General features: G+C 33.4%; 2 protein-coding genes across 2 annotated transcripts; both read left to right on the forward strand.

Moving 5' to 3' along the window:
- The first annotated feature begins 6,573 nt into the window (after positions 1-6,573).
- LOC126704191 (RNA polymerase II C-terminal domain phosphatase-like 4) lies at positions 6,574-7,740 on the forward strand. Its single transcript, XM_050403214.1, has one exon. The coding sequence runs from the start codon at positions 6,574-6,576 to the stop codon at positions 7,738-7,740; it is 1,167 nt and encodes a 388-aa protein (XP_050259171.1).
- Positions 7,741-11,341: 3,601 nt separating this feature from the next.
- LOC126704192 (RNA polymerase II C-terminal domain phosphatase-like 4) lies at positions 11,342-12,490 on the forward strand. Its single transcript, XM_050403215.1, has one exon. The coding sequence runs from the start codon at positions 11,342-11,344 to the stop codon at positions 12,488-12,490; it is 1,149 nt and encodes a 382-aa protein (XP_050259172.1).
- The last annotated feature ends 432 nt before the right edge of the window (positions 12,491-12,922 follow it).

Genomic DNA, 12,922 nt, shown 5'->3' on the forward strand with positions numbered 1-12,922 from the left:
TAAAAAATATTAGTATATTAATAGATACTAATTTTAGCAATTTTGTTTAATAAAATTACACTTTGCCCTCACTTAAAAATGCCATCAATTTCTTTAAGAGTAATGTTATAGCCATAAACATTTTTACAAACTATTAAAGTAGCAAATTCTTATTGGTTCGCACACTTGCATCATTTTTTATTTATCAATAATCACTCAGCACATTAGCAATTTGTAAATTTTTTGTAGTTTTAGCATTTTTCACCTTTTAAAGGCCATAAAAATTACTAGATTAAATTTAAAACAAAATATAAAAGCCCAAAAAAATTAGTCCAACAACAAAAATTCTAATAATAAAGCTAAAAAAAAATTAAGCTCAATCAATCTATTTTACCAAAACTCAACTTGGCCATTTAAAAAGTTTTAAACAAAAATTCTTAATAGTAAAGTAGTAGAGTTAAAGGTTGGAGTTTCCACACACAAATAATAGTAGAGCCGCCACTCCAAATTTCAAGTTTTGGCTTTGCCCCTAACTGAGCGTTGTAATGTGGTGCTCATTTCTTTTACATGCATGGTAGATCTCATCTTAAATTTAATTAGTGAGATCTATTATGAATGTAAAAGAATGGAGTACTACGTCAATGTACTCCAAAAGTACCTCATAATTTACTCAAAAAAAAGAAAAAAGAACCTCATAATTAATTGAGTAAAACTTTGGGTAGTCATGTATCAAATCAATTAGCATTGAATATTAACATTCATCATCCAATTACACCGAGTGGACTCTAATTGATTTGAAACATTTGGTGGTGCATCGATACCACTTTGGTATTGCTCCAATATGTTATGACCAAGCAACTATAAGTCTTCTCTGGTGAACAACGTACAATCTGTCTCAGGTAATCCTTGCATCAAACCTAAAGGCGTTGAATCATTTATCCCTAATGAAACATCCTACTCATCAAGGACAGGGTTGGTTGTGGAGGGCTTAAACTTAAACTTAAAAAAAAAAAAAAAAAAAAAATTCAATAATATAAATAAAATTGAACAATAAAATAAAAAATAAAACTTAAAAAAAAATTACCTTAAGTTATATGGTGAAAAGAAAATTGTGTAAGACCAAAATTTTTTTTTAATTATTATAAAACAAAAAATTATGATATATTTGAATAATAATATAATGAAACTCCTTATAAATTTTTTGAAAACTTGAGCAAAAAAAAGATTGAGATGAAAGGGTTAACTACTGGTCAAATTGCAACGCTTTGACTCAAAATTAGTATTTCGATAGGCAGACAAAATGAGGAAATTGGCACTCTGAGCTTTTGAAGCCTGATTTTGACTATGCTCAATTTTTTGTTTTGCGTTCTTACCATTTTTTTTTTTGGATAAATATGAATTGCATAACTTTGAGACGGAAGAGTTTATATCAAAGTCTAAGTCAAGAACCAACAAAAAACATAACATCAAATTTTGCAAAGAGAGACCCAATTTTGCAAATCGAAAACCTGAAACTTTCTGTGTGTGAGGGGGAGCATCATTACTCTTTGTAAAAGCCATGACCCTTAGGGTAGTAAACCACCATTTTCTCATCTTCATAGCATCATTTTTTTATTACATAAACCACTATTTTCATCGAACATAAACCTTTAACAACATGAACCGAAAAGTCACACAAAACACGTTCTAGTTCACATCCTAGCTTTGTGTTCATCTGAATTTCAAGAAATTCATCCTTCAACCCATCATCAACTCCTCAAATTCATTAGTTTCAAGACAGGTCAAGATCATCTCAAACATAAAATCAAAAAAGTTCTGAATTGGGTCAGATGGAAATCCCACCAAATCAACGTGAGGTGCTGAAGGCACAATTCTTTCATTAAAAGGTAGGGAAAGAGCTTGTGATTTGGTAAGAGAGGAAGTAGCAACACCATCTTGTGTATAGCTTGATCCATCCTTGAAGATAATCCACCACTTGTTTCTTTACAAGATGTAGTGAAGATGGATATAGCACCCTAACATTTTGGCATTATTTAATTTTAGGCATATATACAACATGTTTGGATTTGATGATAATGAATATATGGTTAGATTATGAACCTGACATGATGAAATATGATATGATATGTGATGAACATGCATAATTGGACCAAATTGGAATGTGATAATCCATGATTGCGGTACGAAAAGTACTTTCAAGACAAACATGATAATATGAGTATATGACGAACATGATTCTTGTTTATGAATGTTGAAGCATATGTTTGCGTAATGATGGCATGAAATAGATTGTATGTTTATTAGATCATTGCATGCTATGACCATTAAATTCTTGAAGTTTGACCTTCGAAAAAGGCAAAATGAGTGCGTAAACCCTTCACATCTTGTAACCTTGGCTATAAGATTAGATTTTGGGTTCAAGATGAGTGATTTTCCAAAGTAAATTTATGTTCTTAAAAATGAGTCAAATATATATATATATATATATATACACACATAATTTTTTCTTTAAATTATAATTAGGAAAATAAGCCATATAATTATTTGTTTTTTTATGTATTTTCATGAAAGACAATTGTGGTGGTCCTGACCCAGCAACCTTGGGCTTTTGGACCTAAACCCCTCAATCTATTTGTATTCTGAGTTGGGCTTGTCCCACAATGGGAAGTTCTACAAATGGCTCTAAAGATTACTAATGAATTCAAACTGTCATCTAAACCCTAGATTCTCTTGATTCTAGCTCAGTCAAGATGATGATTTGTATATATAGCCGAGCACCTACCTAGGGATTCGAGCAGGATTCCGTAATCTCCCATGCGTATATTTCCTTCTCTTGTGTTTCACTTCCCTAAAATTTCTAACCCCCTAAATCTTGTCTCTACTCCTCTATTTATAATCTCCCCTTAGTGGGATTGTCATTGTTACGCCCCAAACCCAAAAGGGTCCAAAGAATGAGGAAAATATCTCAAGGGTACATATAGATTTTTCCTTTTTGACAATTCAATCCAAAGTAATTTATACCAAATACCAACATCAATAATTTTTCATGATAATTTCATTAAAAATAATCCCAAAATAAGTCAGAGCTCTAAGCAATAATTATAAGGACTATTGGCCATAATAGAATAGAGGTTTGAATAAATACAATTACATATCATCAACTTGTCCCATTAGTGGGAATAAAGTCATAACCACTGTTAAATACAAAAGAATGAGTCAAGCCTACTTTATAGGATGTACATCATCTAAATATCAACATCACAAAAGTTTAGCCTCCATCAGTAGTTAGTCTAATTACTGCTAGCCACAAAAACCTGTCTCAAAATGATTGTTGCCTACTCTGAAAAAGTTTGTAAAAGAATTGGATGAGACAGAGCCCAGTAAATAGCACAATCAATGGGAGTGGGGGGAAATGCAGGTTTCATGATGATGAATATAAACATGCACTAATTTGGGAATTCCAATTTGATTTTTGAAATTTCAATTTCAATAATAACACGACAAGGATGATTTAAATAGTTTAGCACAAAGCTCCTTAAAATGTTTACCATGAAACTACATAATATCTATATATACTATGAGCAGTAACTATACCATTCCAGAACTAAGAAGTTTAACTCAAGGCCACAAGACAAGCCGTCATAAAGATGTTAGGTATTCCACAAAGACATCAGTTATGCCATGAAGACATCAAGTTATGCCACAAAGACATCAAATATGCCATGAAGATATCAATTATGCCACGAAGACATTAAGTTATGCCACAAAGACATCAAATATGCCACAAAGACATCAATTTGCCACAAAGACGGGTTGCCAAGATACCTATGTCACAAAGACTGCGGCATCTGGCTGGGTAATCACACCTGTCACGGCACAAGGGTAAAAACAACATAGAGCTCACAGTTAAATGAAAATGAAACTCGTAGTTTGTTTCCAAGTAGTTTCATAAAACCTTTTAATATCCAAGCATTTCACAAAGTTCTCAAATTTTCCAAAATCGTTTCTTGTCACTAATATTTTCTATCAATTTCCCAAATATCATAAGTCAAGATAAAACATTTTTAGAATTTGCAAATAATGCAGTAAATCCGTAAAATCCATTCCCAAGAATTTTATAACAGGTGCTTATCTTTTTCATGCCAAATATTCATGTATTTCCCCATATGCAATACCAAATATGATACACTTTTCATAAATACTCATCTATAATGGGGTCACAACATAATAATTTTTTAAAAAACATAATCCCACAAATAATTTTCTAAAATGTGTTTGACCCAAAAACAAGTTTATGCAACATTTCCCCCCCCCCCCCCCCCCAAATTAAAAAGCTACTTACCTTGCAACCTGCAAAAAACCTAACTCTCTAAGCTTCAAAGGAAATTAGTTAGAACCTAAACAATATCAAGTAAACCTATCACAATAAGCATAAAGCTTGAAATTGTATCTAGTTACAAATTAGGAATTACCAAATAAGTACTTTATTAGGCAAGCCTAGTATTTAACCTCATCAAATGTATTCCACTTCCAAAGTTTCTCAACAAATTAATTTACAAGGCATAGGCTCCAATTTATCTCTAACATCAAAACTTCAACACTTCATAAGTAGTTCCAACAAGATTTACACCACATCAACAAGAGACCCATGATACCAAAAATCACAATATCCTCCAAGACTAACAATTTAGAACTTCAACTAACTCCAAATAATCAATAAAAATTATATTCATTATTTATTTCACATTAAAAAGCCAAAACCCCAAAATCTCCACCATTTAGATAGGCACCATTGTAAAAACTATAGACCCACTCATCAAATAAATCCACCAAGACAAAACTCATACATATAAACACATGAATATCACTTCCAAAGCTCATAAATCACATGAGTATCATTATCAAAACTTAGATTAAAATAACCTCAAGCAAAAGCATATAAACCCACCAAAAGATTAGGAGTCTTACCCTAAATCAAAAGAGATGAAACTGCCTTAGAGGTAACTAGAGAGTTTTCCGGTGATCTTGCCGAAAAAATGGTGGTGGATATATGGTGGTGAGGAGTGGTACCGGTGGGAGAGTGTGAGGGAATGAGAGAGAAGTGTTTGTTGTGTTTGTGAGAAAATGAAGAGAAAACAAGTGGAGATGGCCAGCCAAGAGAGTGAGGGAGTGTGTGAGATGTGTGGTGAGTAGTAATTGGGGTAGGTGAGGCATATAGGACACCCAAAAAATTTGACCAATTTTTTTTTTTACTTGGGGCATTACAGTCATGATGATGGGGTTTTTTTCCTATGTCAGTGGGTCCCTTTGCCCTATATTCCTGACCATATAAGACCCACTGGCTGCTGCTGATATGACCTCCTTGAAACTTATACCAAACACTGATTATTGCTCGACAGATGGATTCCCCCAAGACATCATTGCTTGTTCACGGCACGTCAGGGGGATACGCGGTCTAAGTGTTCAGCTGGGCCTAACTGGGCTCGATTTAGTGTTGAGATAGATCGAGGCCCTCTGGGGAATGGGCTGCCAGCTCGGGAATGGGTCAATATTCTCGGTCCGCACAATAATGTAGTTTTTATTCTAGTTCAAATAAAATTGTATTTTTATTAATTTCCAGTTTTCTTTAAAAAAAATCATTAAATAATCAAGTGGCAACTCCAATTATAAAACTCTTAATCTAGGTGGTAAAGTTTCTCACAATGATATGAAGTTTTTTTATAGAGTACAAGGAAGACCATTATTTACATTTGGAAATTAGCATTGCATAGACTTGTGTTTGTGACAAGTTATTGGGCTTTGAAATATATATCTTGTAGTCTCTATGAGATTTTTATATGTGATATAATTAATGAATAAAACTTACGTATAGGTTTTTAAGTTCTGTGCCTTAGATTTCTTAATTAAATTCAATCATATAATTCTTTTGAAACTAGCTAGCTCTACTTGAGAAAGATAATACAATTTGTGCAGTATTGATTTAAATTGTAGCCTATATAAATAAAGTATGAGCAAGCTCAACGGTTTAATTAAAAATGTTGCTTACTATTTAGAAAAATATTTTTCACTCTAATACATATTGACTATTTCACACACATATTCACAATTGGTGCAGAAATGTCCATATTTTAATATATAGAAGTGGATTTGAAAAATAGATGTGAAATGTCCACAATTGTGTACCCCATCCCATACACAGTAAATCTAACCAACGGAAAGAATAACTAACTAATAACAGAATTAATTAGATGGCTAACCTATAAGATGACTACAGCTAGACAAATCACCCACGTGCACTGCACTTGTCACAACTAACTTTGCTAACCAATATTACATAGGAAATACGACAAGTAGCACAAGTACACAGACTAACTAAACGATTGCAGCTTAGGTAGTATAATTCAAACTGCATCTATATATGTTGATCTGTGTGTGCTTCCTTTAGCTTGTTTTTCTGAGATAGCGTTCCCAAACAAAGGTGAACCCAATTTTTAGTTATTTATACACAAATAAAAGAGAGAGAGAGAGAGAGAGAGAGAGAGAGAGAGGTTGTCTTGTCACTATTTTTTGCTAAAGAAACTTCCAAGATTCACCATGAAGATAATTTCCGAGAAGGATTTTCCACAAGATTCATCCATCAACACGGTTGTCGATGACGACTATGATAATACACCAGAAGAAAATATAGGGGAGAATTGTGCACATCGACGTGTTTTTAGAGGAAAGTGTGTCAGCTGTAAGAGGCTGGCATTCAAGTACGTTCATGAGGGTATGCGGTTGTTGTGGGTTACCAAAGATGAGATGGATCGGATTCGGAAGGTAGAGTCCGCGAAATTGTTACAAGATAAGAAGATGGTCTTGGTTCTTGATCTAGATCAAACTCTGATTCATTCAACAACAAAAGAAAGATATCTGAGAACCCCTCAAGAACTCTTGCAAAATAACTTAAAGGATAGCCTATTCCGTCTGAGTCAACCTTGGGAAATGATAATGGTCAAGTTGAGACCTTCCGTTCACACTTTTCTGAAAGAAGCAAGTACTATGTTTGAGATTTACATGTGTACAATGAGTACACGAAGTTATGCATTGCAAGTTGCTGAGCTTCTTGACCCTGAAAGCGTTTACTTCAAGTCAATCATTACACGTGAAGATTTACTTGAAACAAGCGAAAAGAATCTTGATCTTGTGCTAAGGGAGGAACGCATGGTTCTTATTATTGATGATACCATAAGCGTGTGGAGTGAGCATGAATTAAACTTGATTCATATTAAGAAGTATCATTACTTTGATTCAGATCATGACTGGAGTGTTGTTTCTCTTTCTGCATTGGGCACTGATGAAGGTGAGACCACTGGTAAGCTCACCACCGTTCTTCAACAACTTAAACTAATACACAGACTGCTTTTCAACCCAAAATTTGAAGGTGGACTTCAGGATAGAGATGTTAGAGACATACTTGATCGCCTTAGTGTTCTCCAAGGGTGTACATTATCCTTCAAACATATTTTCCCTTCTGATTTTAGGCCCAAAAATTCGCGTCTCTGGTTGATGGCAGAGGAGTTAGGGGCCAAAGTTTCTATGGATAATTTGATAAACCCCATCACACATGTGGTCACTTGGTTTGCCACCGCGGAGGAGTTTCAGGAGGCAGAGAGGGAAAAAATTATTTTGGTCCATCCAAAGTGGTTACGTGCTTGCTACATTGCATCAGAAAGGGTATCTGAAAAAAAGTATCTGATTAAGCCGAAAGATTCAAGTTGAGATGATCTTTGTTCACTTCTATTAACAGAACAGGTATAATTCCATTTTTTTTGTTAAAAGTTCTTTGCAGTTAGTGAAATAGGGTTTTTTTATCCTAGACAAAGAAATTCAGCGTTCTTTAGTATTAATTTTTAGAGCCTCATTTTAAGTCGTTAATGCTACGTGATGAATTCAATTCTTCCTCAATTGTGATGAGGAGACATAGTTACAGTGATTTATCTCCTTGTTGATGTCTACAGTTTCTTATGTGAATGTGGCCTTGGAAATTGAAACGATTCTGAATATGTCCAAATTATGCTATTGTTACTATTTGTTAGATGAAAACTTATTTTGTATCTGCCATTACATGAATTGTAGGAGCGGAAGAATATTTAGCTATGTTAGTCTAACATTAGGAGGTAAAACTGATCGATCTTGAATACTAAATGTGGCTCATAAAGCTTTTCAACTTGCTCGGCATCCATCAATCCAAAGCGCATGGCATGTCATAGACTTAGTAATCACATAATTAAGGTGATATGTAAATCACTCTAATCCCATGCACCCCAACCCAAATTACTTGCTTGTTAATTGAACCAGCCCAAGCACTGTGTGCACACAAATTAATCCTAACGTGCCCTTTAACCATGGCACTCTCTGCATGCCTTACTCAATCTGATGTTGCTACAAGTGGATATCTATTTTCAGATGTTACTGTAACAACATCAAAATAAATTTTTGCATAACCGGATTTCATACTCTTCTTGTAAATTTGATGCTACAGTAACATTTAAAATAGATTAAAGTACATTTTGCATTCTTTAAGTAGGAAAGCTCATAGCACTTCACGGACTTGAACTTGTGAGTGGTTAACGCCTTATTGGGCTTCCATGTATTTCTTAGGCTTATGAGATTTTTTATGTAGCCAGGGGTGTAGGAATTACTTTGTAGCTCCCACGATGTCCTTTATACATGGTGCTGTCCTCGGGTGTCTCAAAGGTAGCTAGGGTTACAATACTACATTATATACTTCAATTGAATTAAATCATTTTGTTGTGGGTTCTAGTTAGCTCAATTGTTAAAGTCTTTAATGGTAAATAAGGGATTTGAGGTTCAATCTCTGCCTACATAAAAAAACTAATTGGTATTTTCAGCCATATGTTTAAACTCTATAAAAACAAAAAAAAAAACACTTTGTTATTATTTGTTTTCAATTGGTTAATGCAACTAGTTGTTGAATTTAATTCAAAAATCTAATGACTAAAGTACTGTATTTTTATTGTAGTAACTAAGTTTTACCTCAAGGTAATTTTATTTTTATACCCTATAAATCATAAACCTTTTTTCATAGTATAAAAAATTTATAATAATAAATAGGTCCATAAAACGTAATCCATAGGTCCTACCAATTCCCTGTAAAAATAAAATAAAAAGAAGAAAAGAAAAGAAAAGAAAAAATGGGTCACTCTCATAATTACAAGATACAATCTGATTATCATTAACAATTAACTTATCACTAATTAGGGTTAAGAATAGACTTCTACAAACATGAAACATATAGGATTTCTATTTGATGTGGCTGCCGGATATGTCCTTATCTCTATCTCTTTGTATTTGAATTCAAACTGGTTAGATGAATGCGATCAACTGGAATGGACCCAATTCTTGAGAGAGAGAAAGAGAGAGAGAGAGTCGCAATCTTGGGCTAAAGTAACTTAGAAGATTCACAATGAAGATCATTTCCGAGATGAGCTTCCCACAAGATTCATCAGATAACCCGGATTCCAGTTCATTTAGCAACATGGGTGTCCATGCTTGTATGGTTTGTAAGAGTCAAGCATTCAAGTACATTGAGATATTATAACACCTCAATTATAACATGTTGTACATATTATAAAGAAAAGGTAAGTTCAAAACATATACATTTTGAGATATTAAATATTAAAAATTATTTTAGTAGCTTCATTGCACATTTGTAACCTTCTCAAGTTAAGCTTACTTAAAAAAAAAAAAAAAAAAAAAAATGAACCCAAAAATAAGTGCAAAAAAATAACATGACTATGAAAATCAACTAATTTGTGTTTTTTTTATAGATTATGGGGCTGTTTTGATAGAACTTATTTTGCTGAAACTGAAAACTGAAAACATTGTAGCAAAATAATTTTTAAATGTGTGAATAGTGCTGTGGGACCCATTTTTAATGAAAAAATTGATAAAAAGTGGAGTTTGTGGGACCCATGAACAGTGCACAAGTGCATTGTTCACAGAAGAACAGGTCAACCATTGCGGATGAAAATAAAAAAAAAAAAAAAAAACTGAGGAAACGCAGACGCAGCACTAATAAGTGCTATCCAAACGAGCACTACATATCATGAAATGAAAGTATGCCCAACTCTCTCATCGTCTTCCACTCATCAACAATGCAACATTAAGACATGGTGTGGGCAAATATGTATGTATGTATGTGTCTTATAGATGATTTAAAATTATGGTAGAATATGACTTTACATTGCGCACTAAATATTTTCTCTACTTATATATCCAAAACAAAAACTATCTAACCAAACTACCCCAAACCTAAATCATATTTAAGCCCCTAATTAAAAAAAAAAAAAAAATACTTGTAGGGATTTCAGCAGCTTAATGGGAGGCCAATGTGATAGAGGTGACGACCTCTCAGATTTTTCTTTGTCATTCTTACAAATACTTTGTCAATTTCAGGTCATTTATTTTGGTAATAGTGAAAAAAATGCATTTTATTTAATAATCCACAACATTTTTGTATCTCTCTATCTCCTCCCAAGCCTTATCTGATTAGTTATTATTATTAACCCTTAATTATTATTATTATTATTATTGCTTTTGTTTTTAATACTAAAATGATGGGTATGATAAAAGACATAAAAAAGAGAGAAATGTGTGGTATAAGTTCAGGCAATTAATGAGAAATTAATGAGATAAAAATAAAAATAAGTTAATGTGAACTTTAAGATAACATTAAAAAAAATAAAAATAAAAATAAAAACACTTAAGGAAAAGAGGTTAAAAAAAAATATTAAATACAAAATTAGAGCGCCATATGGCAAGCTCTTTGCTTATTGATTAACTGATTAATGCGTATTTATTTGCTTATTAATATTAATTAATGCAATAGGTGTTTGAATTTAAGTGAAAAAATATTACAATTATAAATAAATACTGGAGAATCTAAAGTGTACTTAAGGTATTGTAGTTAAGTTTAATCTAAAGGTTATATAGTCTTTTCATTCTAAAATTAAAAAAAAATAAAAGAAAAAGAAAAAAAATGGGTCACTCATATACAAGATTAAAATTTCTTTAATTACAAGCTCTATACTTATTCAGCCTCATTTAGTTCACTTATACGGAAATTTAAGTAAAATTAATATGTTGCTATCCATTTCCAATAAAAAGCAAGAGTAATATAAGAGTGCCTTGTTTGTTGGTTCTCTAAACTGTAAAACACTACACAAGTTCACAAATCAGAGGTGACGTTTTGGTTCTAATTTGTTATGCAAAAATATAAGAGAGAGAGAGAGAGAGAGAGAGAGAGAGAGAGAGAGCTTGTCACAATCTTGGGCTATAGAAACATACAAGATTCATCATGAAGATCATTTCCGAGAAGGGCTTCCCACAAGATTTGTCAGACTTGGAGTCCAGTTCATCCAGCGACTTGGATGTTGATACTAAGACTTGTGCACATCTCAGGGTTGTAAGAGGAATGTGTTGGGTTTGTAAGAGTGAAGTATTCAAGTATATTGATAAGGATTTGTGGCTTAGCCCTGATGAAATTGCTGGGATACGGATGGTAGAATCAGAGAAATTGTTAAAAGATAGAAAGATCGTTTTAGTTCTTGATTTGGATCATACTTTGCTTCATTCAACAAAAGATAGCAAACATCTGAAAACCCGTCAAGAACTTTTGGAACATAATATCAACAAGGATGGCCTAATCTCTCTGAAACATTTGGGGATGATGACCAAGTTGAGGCCTTACGTCCACACTTTTCTCAAAGAAGCAAGTACCATGTTTGAGATGTACATATATACAACTGCTGATCGACGCTATACATCGTTAATGGCTGAGTTTCTGGACCCTGAAAATGTTTACTTCAAGTCAAGGATTATCGTACGTGAAGATTTATTTGCCCCAGATGAAAAGAATCTTCAACTGGTGCTGAGGCACCAACGCATGGTTCTTGTTCTTGATGATACAAAGCACGTGTGGAGATATCATCCAGATAACTTGATTCTTGTTAAGAGATATTATTTCTTTGATGCAAGACATGACATTGTATCTCTTTCTGCCATGAACAATGATGAAGGTGAGACCACTGGTGTGCTCGCGACCATTCTCCAGAAACTTAAACTAATCCACAGACTGTTTTTCAACCCCAAATTCAAGGGTGGTCTTGCGCATAGAGATGTTAAATTGATACTTGATCGCCTTAAGGTACTCCAAGGATGTAAATTAACCTTTGAAGGTATTTTTCCTTCCAATTTTGAGCCCCAAAATTCGCGTCTTTGGATGATGGCAGAGGAGTTAGGAGCCATTTGTTCTACGAGTGTTTTTACATCCAGGACACATGTGGTCACTTTGGTTGCCACGGAGGAGGAATCTCGGCAGGCAGAGCTGGACGGAATAATTTTGGTCCATCCAGCTTGGTTACATAATTGCTATGAGTTAGCCAAAAGGTTTCCTGAAGCGGATTATCCGATTAAGCTGAAAAAAAAGAAATTGAGATCATCTTAGTTCACTTCTATTGACAGCACTGGTATAATTTCCAATTTTTTGTTGTTAAATGTTCTTTTCAATTAGTGAATAGAGTTTTTTTCCCCTTGGACAAAGACATTTAGAATCCTAACTTCTATTTTTTAGGGCTTGATTTCTAGTAGTCAATTGCTATGTCTAGGAATTGAATTCTTCCTCAATTGTGACGAGGAGACGTGATTACTTTGGTTTTTGATAATCAGATTCATATATCTCCTTTTTTGAGGCCCACATTTTTTTTTTTCTGTGAATTTGGCCATGGCAATTGAAACAAGGCCCTATTGAATATATCCAATAATGCTATTGTTAAATAGAAAACTTCTTTTGTATCTGCAATTGCATGAATTGTTGGGGTGGGAGAATATTAAGCAATGTTAGTCTAACATCAGGTGGTTAAACTGATCTTGAATCATA

The sequence above is a fragment of the Quercus robur genome, chromosome 10 (genome assembly GCF_932294415.1).
Source record: "Quercus robur chromosome 10, dhQueRobu3.1, whole genome shotgun sequence".
Lineage (NCBI taxonomy): Eukaryota > Viridiplantae > Streptophyta > Magnoliopsida > Fagales > Fagaceae > Quercus > Quercus robur.

What these genes read in the sequence shown, in the direction of transcription:
- LOC126704191 (XM_050403214.1), top strand. Translation starts at nt 6,574, where the DNA reads ATGAAGATAATTTCCGAGAAGGATTTTCCACAAGATTCATCCATCAAC.
- LOC126704192 (XM_050403215.1), top strand. Translation starts at nt 11,342, where the DNA reads ATGAAGATCATTTCCGAGAAGGGCTTCCCACAAGATTTGTCAGACTTG.